Genomic DNA, 19298 nt, shown 5'->3' with positions numbered 1-19298 from the left:
CTTTCCCCTCATGGAGGCCTTTAATATGTACTCTTTCCACCTATCTGCTCTCCCCTGCATGCAACAGTGGAATTCCCATAGCATTCGTAACATTAGTACTCTTGCTTTTAATTTCTGAAAAAGATGTTTTGACTTTTCAATATGTGTTGTTTAAAATTTAATAAATAGTGTACATTTTAATTTAGGATGCTCATATTCCATGGCTTTTAACATACTTTGATGGTTTGTAATTTCTGTGGAAGATCAATAACAATTATGAAAACTGAAAGAACTTTAAACATTTTTACCTTGAAGGACAGCAGCGGGTCATTTTCACAGGTGTGATATTTTATTTTTCATATCTCTAAAAGTCACACATCCACTTACTAATTTTATTTCATTGTTGTGATCTAATTCCTCCTCCTTTCAGTTTTACTTTATTTAGTGCAACAGCGGACAAACTAGTTGCTGTGCTCTTTTCAATGCATTGCAGAAGTTTAGTGCTCTTCATTATTATGGTTCGTTTGTGTTTTAGTTCAGATAAGCTACAATTCCACAAAATTTGGAGTTGATGTTCTGGACCAGACGTATAATCAAGTCTCCCCCCCTCCAAATCTTGTCAGACCTTGCCAGAATCAACACCTGGATCCTTTACAACAGGAGGAAAAGTTACCTGACAAATGTTTCTTTTCAGATTAGTAGAAGAACTCTGTGAATGATCATGAACTTACTGTTGATGGCAATGTTACATTTACTAACTTTTGCAAGTTCAAAATTACTTCATATATTTTGTCAGGTCAACTGGCAAGAACTTTGCTCCTGCATTCACGAGATGTTTTTCACTCAAGGAAAGGGCTTGTCCATACATTCATTGCAACCACTGTAATATTTAAGGTACCAGTAGGGATGACCAGCCAGACAGGATGATGTAGTAGTTCAAACAAAACTAGAAATTTGTCTGTGCAATGCAAGCAACTCTTATGTGTTCCATGTGCTGGAAGTGTTCAGCAGGTTTATGCAAGCTGTTTTAATAAAGATGGTGACTTTCACTGAAAACATGCCACAGAGAAAAACAATGTTACTTTCTTGTGCCACAACAATTCATGTCCATTTTTCTTTCTATTTCTTAATAAATGCATGTTTATAGCCTGTCTGTGTTTTGGTTGAGAACAAGTCCGAGATAAAAAATGTTGTTGTATAATTATATGTTTACTCGCATTTATAAGTTTGCTATCAAAGTTTAGTTTCAAAAAATGGCTCAAATGGCTCTGAGCACTATGGGACTTAACATCTGGGGTCATCAGTCCCCTAGAACTTAGAACTACTTAAACCTAACTGACCTAAGGGCATCACACACATCCATGCCCGAGGCAGGATTCGAACCTGCGACCGTAGTAGTCGCGCGGTTCCGGACTGAGCGCCTGAACCGCTAGACCACCGCGGCCGGCAAGTTTAGTTTCAATGAGTATTGTATTTATGACGTATTCTTTACTTCGCTCCTTTTTTCTTTAGTTAAATGTAGTTTCTTCAGAAAAATTTAAGCATAACACATTGGTAGGGTAAGCAAAATACACTAGTGACATTTAAATACACCATACTGAATTAATTTAACAAGTAAAATTGAAAACAAGGAAGACAAGCACCACCGGCAGAAGAACCATATCCTTTCAAGGTGATTCACTAATGCTGGTCCTCCCAGTGTTAATGACCTACTTCCTGCACTCTTTTAGTATTAATTCATTATGTTCCCTTTCACTCCAGAATGATTTTGTGGTTTTTCTCCATATCCACATCTCTACTACTTTTAATGTTTTCTTTTCTAGTTTCCCAGGACCCCTCACAATCAAAGCTTAGCATGCTTCAAATATATCTTCTGATAACTTGCTTTCTCAATTCATTTTTAGGGTGGTAGTTTGTTAACAAGTTACTCTTGTTTTTGAATGCTTGTTTAGTCACTGCAATTCTTCTTTTAATATCCAAAATAGTTCTGCCGTCTGTTATGTAGCTACCAAGTATCAAATTTATTTTCATTAGCATTTAATTTTCTATCTGAATTTTGGCATTATTTGTCTGTTAGATTTAAATATCACTAATATTTTAGTCTTTTTGGTCTTCATTTTCTATTTCTGGTTATTCACAGCATCAGACAACATTTCTAATATACAGTTCATGTACTCTTCAGAACCTGCAAAGACTACTATATCAAATACAATGTAGTTGTTTACTATTAATATTAATCCCTCTGATGCTGCTTTTCATTTTTTGTATTGCACTTTCTACAAATAAATGCACAAGCATAGAGTGTACAGACTTGTCAGATTTCTATTCTTAGTTAATTAGTTAGTAACATGTCCCATGGAATTTTGCACAATAGGTTGTAATGACGTAGAACAAGTTGTCGTACATTCAAATCACAAATTAATTTGTGCATATGGTTACATTCTGAACATTTCTTTAAAAAAAAATGCTGATGTGAGTTGGTAATGCCTACCCACCACCTTCTACACATTACAATAATAAAAATTCTTCCACAGAATAGAACGAATTGCCAAGGAGAAACTTTCTCAATTTGTTATCAAATTTTACTTTGCAGTCTGCCAGATATCAGACACCACAGGGTAAATGAACAAAAATTTTTGTTGCAGCATTGTGCACCCCTTTTTGTGATAAAGACAATGGATGCCACTTTTCCTTCTGGTATTCCAATTATGTACCTCATTGTTTCTCTTCAACTGTAGTGGATTATTTACAACAAACTTCATGAGGAAATAAATATACTGAAAGAAGCAGGTGTCAGAAAGCACAACTCATAAACAATGTCTACAAGATGATAGTGGGTGAGCATCGTATATCATTCTTGTAGCATGTCTTTGTGCAATGGAGACACCATTTCTTAAACGATGGATTACCCCACAAAATCACTTCTTATGATGTTACTGAATGAAAATATGTCAACTTACTGATTTGTCTCTCCTCAAAATTTTCAATGAGTCTAAGTGCATATATGGCTGAAATAAGTTGTTTTAGGAGTTCCAAAATGTGTTTTTTTCAGTTTAAATTCTCATAAATATGGATCCTTAAAAATTTTGAAGTTTCCACCCTATTTATTGTTTCCCCCCCATGTGTTACACTTATCACTGGTGTAGTACCTCTAGAAGTGTAGAACTGAATATGTTGCATCTTTTTAACTCAGGGTGAGGCCAATCACTGAAAACCAGTCAATGACACTTTTTAAGTACTTTATTTACCATTTCTTCTGTTTCTGTATGTATGCTTGGATTGATTACAATCCTATAATCCGTTCATCATAAGAATAAACCTGATGTAAACAAACACAAATGCGATGACTGGTCGGAAGCAGCAGCACACATACAATGGTGGTGTTATGCCCTTGGAAATAGGCCATACCTATCTATGTATTAGATATATGTTATTACTAAGTTATGTTAAATGACACTTTAAGATACTCAAACGTATTAACAGCCATCAAGTTATTCTTAATTACACTTTAGTTACGTAGTATTTATTTCAAAAATCGTGTAAAGTCACAGCCTTTGCAGCGTTGTGCTCTGACTGTCAGGCTGGTAATACACAGAAGCCGCTTTCTGTTCCGTAGTGAAACATGCGCGTGGAACACAGTTGAAAAGTGCCGAGAAATTGGCTGTTCTTAGCGTTTCTCATAAATTTATGGAGATAATCGGCTTTTAAGTTTTCCCAGAGTTGATCAATTAACTCATATTAAACATGTAGCACAGTTGGTAACGTAATGGGATGTGAACTAAATGTGGCTGTTCCTACATTGGTTCAAATCTCCCCAGTACCGTTTTTTTTTTTCTCGTTCAATTTGAAATACCTACATCTCGTTATATAATAACTCATAATCATTTTTTGTGAATAATGCACGTCTGCTTGTTTCTAATTACATACTGGAAGTGAAATTCCTGTTTCCATTCCATATACAAATTCTTAATTATCGATGTTTTATGAAAGACTGTTCATAAAAGTTGTTTCAATTATGGAAACATAACAATTTAATTTTTAAGGCAAAAATGAAAAATCAAATCATCTATTTGGACTATGTCCATTGTTTTATACCACAGAGGTAGAGAAGTATCGAAGAAACGTGAAAAACAATCATTTTCACAGCATTGCGCACATCATACAAATGCTGCATTTTTACATTTGCATCTATACCATTGCAATATGAACCCAACAGAACTGATCTAGAGCCAAGCGGCAGGATTTGGCCTGAGCCTGTTAAGCTGCCAAACATACTGGAACTTAACACACACAACTTTTTCACCCGTCACTGTCGAAAGCTGGCAGGATATAGAACGGCTCGTCATAAAAGAGAAAATGCTGCGCCTGGTTGGCTTCGTGGATTCTGTTGATGATAGGCTCATTATCAACGTAGCAGGTGACACTTCCAGAACTGAAATGTATTTCTCGGATTCAGATAAGGAAGGAGCTAAGAGATAACAGTTGACTGACTGTAAATAATACCTTCTGTGGTTTTAATATTTAACTACATGGTGAACTCCAATACTCTCTTACGTTGCACAGAGCGTATTTGGAAAAACTACCCTGTGGGTAAGTCAGGAATTTTCATCATTTTTGTTTTTAATTACAATAGTCCGTTAGGTAAAAATGAAAACGTGTTGTGGTTTTCATCTAGTCGTTAATGAGCATGTTGTGGGAGATTTGCATTCCGCTTAAAAAGTAAATGACATTCGAAGCTGTATTGCTCCTCTGCTCATCTCTTTTTTCGTATGAACTGCATCTGGCCAAGTCACAGCGGGCTAGCTGTACCAGCTGACGGCCCAGTGCTGTCCAAGTTAAATGAACTGGTAAAGCTGTTGCCCCTATTATTGCTAAGTCAAAACATACCCTTATTATCGTACCTGACAGTACTCGAGGCAGCTTGGCTGCAGTCCCGCGTGAAACGGAGATCTGATAAGGTTCCAGAACACGCGGAAGAACACACAGTGCAATGTTTACATCAGGTTTATTCTTATGATGAACGGATTATAGTGTACCCAACATGGTAGATCTGCCCACACAGCACGGTAAGTGGCAGATTGTAATGCGTTCGTATCGCTCGAGATGGGGGGCCAATGTGGAAAATTGTCACCTGCCTAATCCATTCACCCTGTGAGTGGACAGGTGGCTGCTCCTTCAGCAGGGTCCAAGCAGGCAGACGGGCAGGAAGGCGCATTATGGAGCCCCTTAGGCAGATAGTGATCAGGGCTGGAAAGAAAGCCAATGTGTGCTCGATATGTCTGCTGAGGGGCCCCATCCGACAAGTGGAGGCGGCCTTGCCTTGACTATCAAGTGTGCAGAGTGCAGTCATCTGCATGTTGTGGGGTCATGTTGCCACCAACGACACCTATCGCACAGGTTCTGATATGATCCTGAGTTCTTACAGGCAGCTGGCAGAGATGGTGAAGACTGCTGGCCTCCTATGCGGGTGCTAGCAGCGCTCGCAATTTTCAAGACTGTTCCCAGAGTTGATCGGGATCCTATGGTTTGGAGCCAAATGAAGCGTCCCTGTTGCCATGCCATGGATAAACACTACAATGTCATGCCACGCATTAGATGCACCTATGTTCATTAGTTCTCATTGTAAAGTGATATTTTCTAGTGCTGCAGTAATCACATGTTGAACTAGTGTTTCGTATTGGCGTCACATTAATAAAAACAGTGCAGCACGTTTGAACATGAGATTCGCAATAAAAGTGGTCGTCCAAGAATACGTTCACCGGGTGTGAAGATAATGTTGTTCTGCATAATATTCCTGTGAATTCGACAATAGTTATGGACAATGTACCATACCGCTCTGACGTGACAAACAAATCTTCAACAATACATGGAAGAAAGCAAATATTTTGCTCTGGGTACAAAGAAATTTTCCGTTGGATAAAGGTAAACATAACTTGTGTTAAGTAGGAGTTACTGGAACTTTTGTACAAGCCAAAAACTCCACACTGGAAGGTTGACGAACTGGCTTACAGTAATGGGCATAGTTTAACCATGCTCATTTAAAACCAACTGTGAATCTATAAGCCTGGGTGAAAAGTAATGTGGTTGAGGAAACATGAATTCATGAAGGATTATGAGAAGTTTTGAGTAATACTTAACTTCTCTTGTGCCATGTCTAAACACAGCAGGGTTTACAAATATTCAACTCACTACCATTCTAACGCAGTTGAAATCGAGACACAATCCTAAAACAGTGTGTTATTAAAACTAACAACTGAGAGCATCAGTCAATAGTTATGAGAAAGCCCATTCTCAGTATTAAAATAAACTTGTATCTTCTTCACTTACCACAGCAAAACTCGTTTCACCAGCTATTTATGGTCCTTAAATGCTATATTATTTCATCTAAAAAAAACTGTAGTTGCTTGAATATCATGTTAGATATGGAAGTTTCGCATATCACTCGTATGGCAAAATACTCTCCTCTTTGTGTGGTATCATTTGCCAAAATCTTGTTTCGGTACCTCAGACCGTTCATGAGATATAAGGTACTTATTAATATTTTATTCTGGCTTTTTCACTGGCAAATACGTCCGTGACAGAGCCCTTTACATACATTAAATTTTCTCGACAATAAAGACAGATAGCGATACCTTTCTAAGTTTAAGGAATAATTCAAAACGTTATCTAAATTTCATACGCAGCTACATATGGTCTAACATGCACCAAAGGCAAATTCATGGTTACCCATATTTTTCACTACAAACTCTAAGAATTTCGTGCAGTATCCCATAAAATGTTAATTTATCTAGGAGAATACTGTGATTCACACAGTCAAATGCTTTACAAAGATCACAGAAAATACCAACCGGTGGTATTTTATTATTTAATGCTTATAAAACCTGGTGAGTGAACGTGGAAATGGGATTCTCAGTAAAGCAACCCTTCTTCAGCCAAAACTATGATTTGCTAAGAATACTGTTGTTGCTCACCTTTTCAAAAATTTTGGAGAATAATGTCTGCAGTGAAACAGGTTGGTAATTACTGACACAGAGAGGTCTCTCTGGAAAAATGCCTTTAGTTCGTGATGCAGTGCATATTTCAGATAAGACTGGGCTTATTAAATGGGAACAAATTTTTAATAAACTATTGGAGACCCCATCAAAAGCAGATGAGCTTTCTTTTTTGAGAGAAAGTATAATTTTCTTAATTTCACCATCAAAAGCAGATGAGCTATTTTTTAAAGAACGTATAATTTTCTTAATTTCAGAACGAGAAGCTAATGACACATTTAAATGACTGAATTTTTATTAAAGTTACATTTCCAACATACTGCCGTGATTTTACTCTTTATCTGTTTGTCCCTATGCTTTCTACTATATTTAATAAATGATTATTAAATGCTTTGCTACCCATGACTCCTCATATACGGCCCTTCCATTCAGATCAATAGTACTGTTCTGTGGTCAGTTGTCCTGTCTCACACTTCATTACATTCCGTATTGCCCTAAGTCTTGTCAGGAGTACTGATTTCTAACAGTATGTGCATGTTCTTTGATTTTTTAATAACCTCTCACAGTAATTTTGAATAATTTTGTAATATGCAACTACTGCAGAAACCCTACGTGTTCTTGCCAAGAGATAAATTTCCATTTTTCTTTAACAAGATACTTTACTCCCTCTAGTGTCCTTTCTCACTAGCTTATGTATAAAGCTATTTTTCAAATAATGATATGAATTTATAGTGGAATAGAATAAATTTAATGTTAGCATTTGATTCATTATAAATTACTTCCCATGTCATCTCCTGCAAATTATTCTTAAAAACATTTGTCCTGGAGTCATTAATTATTCTAATTTTCACTGAGAAATATCTGTACTGTAAGACACTAGGTTATTTATCCCAACAAATTGCACCTCATGATCAGAGAAAGCATTTGTTACTGGGTAAACAGTTATTTTATTGTTTTGAGCTCCATCAAAGAAAACACTATCAATTATAGTCCTACTGTCTTTATGCACCTGTATTAGAAAGTTTAATTGCCGAGACAAAATTGTAGGATCCAAATTATATCATTTTTCCAATCAGAATCTTTTAGAAAAATCTACACTGAAGTCAACATAGACTATTAACTGCTTGCTGTTGTCTGACAGGTAACACAGTAAGGAATCCAGATTCCTCAAATAGTTCCAAATCTCTCTGTGGGGATCTATATAAGGTTACAATTAAAAGTGAAATATTTTTGAGCATTAATTCATAAGCACACACTTCTATGTGCTAATCACTACAAAATCTACTTGTCTCAATGTTTCTGAACTTGTGTTCTGTCTTCATGCACGTAACAACTCCTCCTTATCCTATGTTATTTCTGCATTTGTAAGCTGCAATAGAGAAATCTTTTGTATGTAACTTTTCTAACTCTGTGGTTATGTGGTGATCAGACAAGCACAGGATGTCTATCTTTTCAGAGCTCTGCAAATTTTCCAAACAGACAAGATGTTTCTCTTCCTGACTAAACAATCATCTAATATTATAATAAAATAAGTTAACCTTACTTTTCTGTTCATTATTAAGCATTCTGTGGGACTCTTCCGTTACTTTCACTTCTTTCAAAATAGGGTGCCCAAACACTGATTCTAGCCTAAAACAGGTGCCCCTCTGACACCAGTAACCACAGGCCGTGTGTGGTGATGGCCCCATGCATATTATCTGCAAGACGCTCAGCCAACTTATCTTTCCCTCTCCTACCCAGGTGAATGCCATGGCTAGTATATCTCAATCTCCCAATTGTAGCAACAGGCACTGCACTCATATGCGATTTCGTTTCAGTCAGCAGCAGCCTGTTCAACTCGGTGTTCACATGGTTCACAGCAGTATTTACCCAGGGCTCATCATGGCACTGCAGGACCTCCACAAACTCACATTCGTGTGTGTCGTCGTTACTTCCATTTCATCCACCAACTCCTAATGCAGTAATTACTGGTAGAAGATTATTGTACAGGTCCCCACTTCCATCATCACACAATGAAATGAAAGATATTGACAAATTCAGTAACAAAATATTTCTGGTAGACTTTAAACAAAGGTAAAGTCTGTGGCATAAGTCCATGACCGGACTAGTGGCTGACTCTGAGGGGGGAGGGGTGGTGGGTACTTCTCCACAGCTGCCTTTTCCCCAGAGAAATGTTCCCGTACTAATTTAGGCAGCAAGTTGAGTGAACCTGGGGCCATCCTGGAGCAAAAGGAGCAAGGAAAAATCCCCACCCCTAGCCAGGTTTTAAACTGGGATCTCCAGGGTCAGAATGTACTGCTCTACTGGTTAGATCACCACAGCCAGAGAATATAAGTGATCAAAGGATACGTAACAACCTTCCACACTTACAATAAATACGTCATGCTGTCCATAATCATATAAAATATGACGGAGACTGTTTCTGAGCTTAGAAGTGTTATTGGTCTCCACAGCGCGCGCGCGCCCGCCCACACACACACACACACACACACACACACACACACACACACAACAAACATGCGCGTGTGTGTGTATAATTTTAGTTTGATTTTCTATTCCAGAATGACTAACCTTGATGTCTAATAGAAGACCTTAATGTCCGATAGGAGCAGTAATAATTGCACAAACTAAGTTGATACTTAGTGCGATGACTGTTTCGAGTGACTGTAAATGGGTAATGGCTTTATGGTCGCTCCCAACAGCCATCATGCAACTGTCAACTTAGTTTGCACGTATGGTAAAGGTAACAATTCATCTTGTAGTTAGGGATTGATAGTCATATCAACGAGATTGAGTGTGTTTGTTTCTCTCTCTCTCTCTCTCTCTCTCTCTCTCTCTCTCTCTCTCTCTCTCTCTCACACACACACACACACACACACACACACACACACACACACACTCTCACTCATTCTTCTTTATGTGACTACCAATCCCTAACTACAAGACGAATAGTTACCTTTACCATACGTGCAAACTAAGTTGACATTCGGCATGATGGCTGCTGGGAGCGACCATAAAGCAATTTCCCCATTTACAGTCACTCCGAACAGTCATTGCACCCAGTGTAACTTGATTTGTGCGATTATTACGCCTCCTATCAGACAGTAAGGTCTTCTATAAGACATCGAGGTAGGTCACACAGGAATAGAAAATAAAACTAAAATTATCCAACACTGGACAGGCAACTGCATCTGATCTAATACCTGTACACTTATATTAACATTACAGCCATATGAAAAAATTCTCTCACTTATAGCAGTACTTATTCTAAGGTGTTGGAGCAAAACTGTTCTAAAGAGTTTTAAAAAGGAACGTGTCATTCTACACGTGTCACCAGACAGATCTACACAGCTCTATGCCTATACTGTCAATATCAAGCTACTGTAGAATTAGGGAACATGTTTTCTTATACATTTTTTAGGAAACAACACCGATACCCCAACCAACATTTCTGAGTAACACAGGTCACTGTTCATCAACAACAGGGTTGGGTTGTTTGGGGGAAGAGACTAAACTGTGAGGTCATCGGTCTCATCGGATTAGGGAAGGATGGGGAAGGAAGTCTGCCATGCCCTTTCAAAGGAACCATCCCGGCATTTGCCTGGAGCGATTTAGGGAAATCACAGAAAACCTAAATCAGGATGGCCGGATGGGGGATTGAACCCTCGTCCTCTCAAATGTGAGTCCAGTGCGCTAGCCACTGCGCCACCTCGATCGGTCATCAACAAGACTCAAAATGGCAGCAGACAGTGACACCCATGACGATGCTGTGCGCTGGCTTCCTGAAGGTGTGTGATGCAGTCTCCCAATGTCACCAAGTGAACAAAACACCAACTTCAGCAAATTCAGCCAGCTTTGCAAGTGGACTGACAAATTCTTAGTGGACAGAGTTTAACACTTTGGTCTCAATTGGGGAAAAAATCTTAAGAAGCAAAAATAATTTAGGCGTGTAGCTTTAACAGGCCGTTACTGGTCACAGCAGGGCAGTCAGAAACAGTCTGAAAAGCTTGTACGGGTGTTGCAGAGTACATTCTGCTGAGGAATAATTGTTAAGAAAAAATTCGATACATTGCGCCATTTCAGAGTTAGTTGGCCAATTAGACCATTGCTCACGTGAATTCGAGCGGCCTGCCAGATACAATTAGTGTCAATTCTTGTATTGTAGATGATAGCACATAAGGCTACTCAGCTTTGGGCTCAGGTACAATCCTTACTATTGTCCCATATGAAATTTTCATAACTCTCTCTTGTTCAGTTTCAGGAAACCAAACAAAGAAGACATTTGGCAACAGCCTGGTTGGCTAATTTCAATGCTAATTAACTCTGAAATGGTGCAATGCATCATTTATTATTATTATTATATTTATTAGTTTACAATTATTTCTCAGCACAACTTACCTGCAACATCCTTACAAGCTTTTCAGTCTGTTTCTGACCATCCTGCATATGAAAAATCTAGTGGATAATGTCAAAAGTCCAATAATGCTGTTTTGTTTTGCCAGAAAGTTCCCATCTGCATCTACATACCAAAATGACTTCTCTGAAACACACACTTAGCATGTCCGGCAGAGGGTTCTTCGAATGAGACTAAGGATTCTTCGAGGGAGGGGGGGGGGGGGAGGGGGAGAAGCAGAAATGCCTTCACTGTCAACACAAAGCAAATTTAACATCGATAGTCAGTTGTGTACATGACAACTACCATAGCAACAACCAATCTGAGAATGAGCTTGCCCACATCTTCCGTTCTGTTCTCCCATTGTTATATTGCTCTGCTATCACAGTTGCCAAAGATGCTTGCACAGTAACATAACAATTGTGATTCGTTTTTGGTGTTTGCACTGTTTTTCCATGCGGTGTATGTATTGCATACGATACAATGCCCAGAACTAATTATGAAAATGAACAAAAAGGATATGAGAATATTACCGTCAGACTAAGCAAACCCAGTACTGCACGTTAATATGTGCGATGTGAATGCATCAGGAGTGGAATCTACTACCAGTTGCTGCTGCAACCATACAGTGTGTGCAGACAAATGTGAACTGACATCACCCCGTCTCCTGTTCAGCTGCCAATCTCTGTGTTTCTAATCGAGGTATTGACAAATTCATAGGAAATTCATATGAAAATGTAATTCACACAGAAAAGAGGTAGCTTGAAAAAATACAAGTTCAACTAATTCTCAAGTGTTTCTTATCAGTTTGTAATCTTCAATAGCATATTTCATTGTGGGTTCATTAACTAATGGTGATAAACAGTGTAGCACCCATATGTAATACTATACAGATGCAGCACAATAAAAATGATATAACCACTACCACTCAATGGGATTCAAAATGACAATACCATCTGCTGAATAACCAATGTGATATTATGAGAATTTGAGGTTAATGCCTGTTTCACACACAAGATTTAATGCTGAAGTAAAAATTAGTTAATTATTATTAAATTATGCATCACCTCTACTGCAGCTATCTCAGGAACCACACGATTCATAGCCCCTTGTTATATCACCAAAAAGTTATGAATGGAAAGAATTATTTTTGTGTGTATGCAAGATAATACTTAGGAGATTATATGAAAACAATGAGAAGACTTTGCAGCAGTAAAAATATTGGGAACGAGTGAAAACTGTAAGTAATTTGAATGCACAGACAGAGAAAAAGAGGGAAAAAATACTAACAGCAGCAACTGTGGATTCAGTCAATTGATTCCCAATAGAAAATACACCCTACTCGTAATAACAGCAACCTACACAACTGTAAGGAGCGCACGGTAAACTACTTCAGAGTCCTGCCTGTGATATTATGAAGCTTCTGCAATTTTCTTTGCTATTTTAGAGGTATGTCTGACAGAGTGGAAGCAGCAAGCTGTCACAATGTTAGGGCCACGAGGAATGGAATGAATAGGCGTGTGTGTCACCTTTTAGTTTCTAAGGAAAAGCTGACCACTCACTGAGTTCAAAGTGGCAAGTGGAGGCAATGTAAGTGTCTCTACTGAGGAATCATGAGCAGCACGCCATGACAGAAACTACAATGTTACGCATTCACACACAAAAAAGACCAATTAAACAAATAAAAATAAGCAGAGGTGGCTGCATCTGCACCAAAGTACCGGTTAATCATAGACTACTGCAAACTAATACTTCCAATTCAAGGCAAATGAATATCCCAAGTACATGGCTAGGCATCACGTGTGCGAGAGTTCTGTTTGCATGAAAATGGATGTGTGTTGTTTACTTCAGAAGGCTGTCTATTGCCCGAAAGCTGATTTGTTTAAAAGCTTTCTTGTTGTGCCTGTTTGTGACTCAACATCTCCACTGTATGGGAGTGTAAATACATCTTTTACATAATATTGTCATAGGAGAATATTTGGCATTTCTTGCCCCACTGTTTTACTACTTCGTAACTTTCAGCTGAATCTGAATAAATCCATTCTCCTTTTCCTGAATAACTTCATTCATTCTTCCCCCTCCCTCATAGTCTGCTCCCAAACCTTTAATTTAAAAATGCTGTGAACAGTTTTCTTTCATTTCAATAAAGTTACTGGTTCAGGTTTGACAATGCCCCCACAATAAACAACAAAATAAGTATAAGAAAAGTTCTAATATGTAACAGACAAATCGTCAGTGATATCTTCATATGTAAGACATTAACTACAAAAAATATGAGAGGGGGAGGCACTAAGTAACTCTTACCAATATTTGAAAATATTATGTAGCAAGGAATCCCACAACCGTTGCTCCAATAGCCATAAATGGCTCTCACAGACTCAAGTGTTTATTGTGTAGTAATATTGTCCATCTGAGATCAGGGTAATTTCCGAGAATGATTGCCTATCGAATGTGCAGGCCCCTAATTTGCGACTCTAAGGCACAGGCCCCTAATTTGCGACTCTAAGGCAATCACACAACTCTGGTGGTTCAAGTTATGGCTACTGTTTGCAGCGTTCACTAGAGAAACAACAACGACAAACATGACTTACTTTACTTGTCAGCCACATCACCATCATCATCATGTACCATACCTCATGTTGTATGAGCCACCGAGAAGCAATCCTTCCCCCCCCCCCCCCCCCAAAAACATGATTGCATTCTTGCTGTGTCAGTCAGTAATATCGGGAGAGTATCAGGAGGGTCAATTTTTCCACAGAACCTCAAGTTGTGAAAATACAGATACTGGAAGAGAGAGAGTTTGTCCCTACCTCCTGGATGGCCTTCTCTCTTGGTATTTTCCAAGAATGTTTGCGTATCGAAGCCGCAGGCTGCAAATGATAGATATGGTACATGGGATTCTAAATCGATGAACGGACTGTGGCGGTAGGGCATTATGATAAATTATTTGTGAGATGCTAGCAAAACCCAAACGATTTCTGACCGCAGTGAGTGGGATGTCTGGTGTTTTAGACGTTTCTTTGGCTGACTGCCTCGTGTGGAAGAATCTATTTCCATGGTTACGCAATGTAGAAAATGGTTTGCGTTTTTGTCAGAAATGTGACACACTACCTATATTTTTGTGTGGCACTGACACAGTCTACTCAGTTTATGGCAAAAAGGGAATGCTTCCTGTAGCATACACATCAAATGGACTTTCTCATGACGGCAACATCGACGATGAGTGAGGTAAGTCGTTTCCTTTGTAATTACAACTATTTTAGTAATGCTCTTCTTTCGCCATTGCTGTAATGACCACTGTAAATATGCTCATAACATCTGCCACCACAGTCGCGTGATCAATTTAGAATCGCACATTCGATATCTATTGTTTGGAGCCCACAGCTTTGATAGGTAAACATTCCTGGAAATTACCTCTCTCTATCGACGATTTTATAGATTTGCACAAGCATTCGATGTTCTGTGTATGGACAGATCGATCATCCAATGACACAAATTCAACAGAATGATCCACAGTTTCATGTTGAAATCCTCCTTTCTGTAAGGTCCCGTATGACTTAAGCCCATCTGTTATCACTTTCGTGCCTGGCAAAATAAAGTGCTTACTCAGAGAGACTAATGATTGCTTCTCCCTTGAGTAAAAAAAAAAATATAAAACTCTTGCAGGAATCTCTTTCAATGCTGCCAAATACGTTCAACTTCATTTTTCAAGGGTCCTCCTCACTGGTGTTTCCTGGTAGCTACATGTGATTCATCTATTTCGACAACCGACACACTCGTTCGTAACTATGACGTAATGGCTTCTCGGCAGAGTTCGTGGACAACACTGTTTCAGAAGCTGTTGATTGTAGCATATAGCTTCTCATCCAACAAGAATTAAAATGATGCTCTTCTTGAGGTATAACTTGGACCTGTCAAAACATGTGTTCTTTCTGATAAACGTTCTCTTGTGACACAGGGTGCAGGACAACTGCAAAAGAAAATCAGCATCCACACCTTTCTTGCAAAGTTTCACGGAGCTGAGTCCATGACATTCTTTAGAGTTCCTGCTACCCTCATTGCAAGCAATCCAAATGCCCAACAAAATTTCAAACAACTTTTCACCTTTTATAAACAAGGAATTAGGTTTCACCGTGTGAGACTATCGGCACTTGAAATTGGAATGCTTTCACTCATTGCTATTCGCCAACCAAATACGATAAAGTAGGCAATGTTCCCCTGACAATGCACTAAACAGTTTCCATAATTCACACCACCAGTCATGCGGATTTGATATTATTTATCATAAGGGGCCCCTGCGTTTGATGGGCAATCATTGTTTGAAATCACTGAGATCAGTTTTAATGGTCTGCGCAATCCCTATTGAAGAAGGTTAGACATACTGTAGCACGTAAGGGTGGAAGTGTGCAATACACCACATTTCACAAAGAGAGTGACATACATTCAATTCAACCTGAACAAATTTCTACAAAGAACTGACGAAAGTAATGAACTGATAAAAGTAAATGACATAAGACATGTGTATGAAAGCACCATGGGGTACTCAGCAAAATAAAATTCCTAACTTAGCAGGAATGCCAAATACCACACTGTCCATGATAAGAGGAAACTGGAGATCATGGTGTCAACAGAAAGCAGAAGTTTTCATTTTGCTAGTAGCTGTTCTCAGAACTGACCAATAAGATCAGGTCACTCTCCAATGAACATATTCACTTTTCTTGTAAGAGTTGTCATAGCCCAGAGGAAAGATCATGTAAGCTATCAATCAGAACTCAGTATATATTTTATTTCTTTTACAGCCGCTGTTACAGCACAGAAATACATAGAAAACAGCCTCCACACAAGATAAATTACACAGTTCATCTGCTTAATTTGTGATTGGTTGTTGCTGCAAATGCTTCCACAAGTGAGTCCCTGGTCCACTGAAATGTTCACTGGAAGTTTTCAGACTTGTTTTGTCCTTTCTGTCTGCTTGTGTTTCACTCCAATCCAAGTGAGTTCCACATCATCAAGAGCAGACATGTTCAGTATGAAGGTAGAGTTGGCATTAATAATGTGCAATATTATTGTGCTGTTCTTGGCTTCGCACTTCTGCACAATATACTGCCAATGTTACAGAACATGTGAGGGTCACTATACTGTGTGGAGGGAAAAAGAGAACTGATAGGCTATTTCCTTTCACTACTTAGCTACACTCAACTATCACTTTGTCATTCCCATATAAGAGTAGCATTAAAATGCACTATCACAGCAACTTACATGAGTTACTTCCAACTACAACCTTGGTCTACAAATCAGTCACATAACAAAGATTGTTTCTTCGGGGGGGTGGGGGGTGGGTGGGGGAGATATATTACAGATACATTACTGATGGGACCAAAGTAATATGAAAAAAACAGAACAGAACGCAAAATAAAATCCATTCCCTGATTGCCGAGGTCTACTGCGATTACTGTTCCAAAAACTATTAGCTGTCTGTCACATAGTTTTGATTCAGACATACAAGACAGCAGCTGGTGTTGCAAAACCAAGATTCTCTGCTTATAGGCTAAAAACGCAAAAAAAAAAAAATCAGATGATGATCATCCTAATAATCTAGCTCATTAATACGCACATCAAGAACATGTCTTGCCTAATATCTAGGTGGGATGATGTCTATGCTTACAACATACATTCAAAACTAACCATCCTGTTTAGTAAAAGTTTTTTTCTTTCTCTTTTGTGACTGCCAAATCCGAATGTATGACCTAGTAGATATTGTCGGAAGTTCCATGAGGCTTTTCGCGGATGATGCTGTAGTATACAGAGAAGTTGCAGCATTAGAAAATTGTAGCGAAATGCAGGAAGATCTGCAGCAGATAGGCACTTGGTGCAGGGAGTGGCAACTGACCCTTAACATAGACAAATGTAATGTATTGCGAATACATAGAAAGAAGGATCCTTTATTGTATGATTATATGATAGCGGAACAAACACTGGTAGCAGTTACTTCTGTATCTGGGAGTATGCGTGCGAAATGATTTGAAGTGGAATGATCATATAAAATCAATTGTTGGTAAGGCGGGTACCAGGTTGAGATTCATTGGGAGAATCCTTAGAAAATGTAGTCCATCAACAAAGGAAGTGGCTTACAAAACACTCGATCGACCTATACTTGAGTATTGCTCATCAGTGTGGGATCCGTACCAGATCGGGTTGACGGGGGAGATAGAAGAAGATCCAAAGAAGAGCGGCGCGCTTCGTCACAGGGTTATTTGGTAACCGTGATAGCGTTACGGAGATGTTTAACAAACTCAAGTGGCAGACCCTGCAAGAGAGGCGCTCTGCATCGCGGTGTAGCTTGCTCGCCAGGTTTCGAGAGGGTGCGTTTCTGGATGAGGTATCGAATATATTGCTTCCCCCTACTTATACCTCCCGAGGATATCACAAATGTAAAATTAGAGCGCGCACGGAGGCTTTCAGACAGTCGTTCCTCCCGCGAACCATACGTGACTGGAACAGGAAAGGGAAGTATTGACAGTGGCACGTAAAGTGACCTCCGCCACACACCGTTGGGTGGCTTGCGGAGTATAAATGTAGATGTCCCATCACTGAGGAAGAAGACATTCTATGATAAAGCTACATCATCAGATAATACATTTGCTGTCTTGTAAACTAAATGACACAAACTTGAACCTTTTAAACATGCTTACTGTTGCTTGAGCTTAGTCAGCCTAACAATACCACTATTAAGGTATCTCTCAAAGCTAGACACTGAATAGTAGGTCAGTGTAAAAATGTTGATGCTACTGCCCCATCCCCACCCAAATTAAATTAGAAACATAATGAAATTAAATTAAAAGATCTAATAATTTCTGGCATTCCGTAAATGAAGCAGCCTATTTACTTTAAGAATATAGGGCAACATCTGTTTTTACTAGTTTATTGGAAATCATCAAAGTTTAATACTGAATCGAAATGTATTTTGGCGACTTATGTTAAATTTACGCTCTACACTGGCGTACACGAGAAGACGCTCAGCTACGGCAATGTTACCGAAAAAACCAAAAGCTGTGTACTAGTCTGGAATAACAGCTGCACCATGACGTGTCAGTAAACGCTGAAGACCTTAAGAGTTAACTTTAACTTGGCAAATTGAAAGACCATGCGTAAAGGTCTTTATTACAGTAACTGTCACAGCATCGGGGGCCCAACAACCCCCCCCCCCCCCTCCCAACCGCAAATGCTAACGCTTAACAATAATACACATGGTGAGAACAATACACCCGATATTTACTCTCCAATATGAACACTTTTCATTTACATTTGCATTACAAACAATTGCTTTAATTAACCTTTTGGAGATGTTTTTCCACGGCTTGAACAATAGCAGGTGCGTGTTCGATGTTATCCTCGGCGAGCATGGTCAGCATGTTGATCAGGGGTTTACTGTTCACCGTAAGATCCGAGAGCGACGAGGCATATTCCTCAGCTGCGACGTTAGACATTGCTCTTATTACATGGCACGTTTACTAAAGTCCGCACAGCACTGCGTCTTCGATATGAGCACAACTGCAAGATCAAACAAATAACACTTTGATGCACATACTTCACTAAACACTGGGATACTAGTGGAATTTATCGGACCACAGCCAACTCATCAATAACTGCTGAGTAACACACACCGTGCAAACACCTCATAAATATTTACCTCACAACTGGTTAAATCAATTGCAACTCTTTCTTCTGATGCCTCATACACAGACTGTCTAACAGATTCTTGCTGGCACTTCATACAAACGTTTTCACTTCCTCTTCTTTCATAAAATCTCTAAAAATGGACTCTTTACGTTGCAAAGGCCAGATGCCCACCAATGTAAAGTAAGCTCATTGGTAGAAGCTGGCTACAAGGAAGAGCGACAACCAATAATACTCGCTCTTACATGAGAAACCCA

General features: G+C 39.0%; 1 protein-coding gene across 1 annotated transcript in view; it reads right to left on the bottom strand.

Moving 5' to 3' along the window:
* LOC126412322 (pre-mRNA cleavage complex 2 protein Pcf11-like) overlaps window positions 1-19209 on the bottom strand; it is a 136346-nt gene extending 117137 nt beyond the window's left edge. The window contains exons 1-2 of the mRNA XM_050081843.1: window positions 19055-19209; window positions 18699-18915 (exon numbers count right to left, since the gene is read on the bottom strand). Coding sequence (XP_049937800.1) covers window positions 18699-18851 — 153 coding nt within the window. The 5' untranslated portion in view covers window positions 18852-18915; window positions 19055-19209. The remainder of the gene's footprint in view (window positions 1-18698; window positions 18916-19054) is intronic.
* Window positions 19210-19298: the final 89 nt, after the last annotated feature.

This window comes from Schistocerca serialis, chromosome 7, assembly GCF_023864345.2.
Source record: "Schistocerca serialis cubense isolate TAMUIC-IGC-003099 chromosome 7, iqSchSeri2.2, whole genome shotgun sequence".
NCBI lineage: Eukaryota > Metazoa > Arthropoda > Insecta > Orthoptera > Acrididae > Schistocerca > Schistocerca serialis.
Note: the sequence above shows the minus strand (reverse complement) of the source record. Positions and strands in the feature narration are given on the sequence as shown.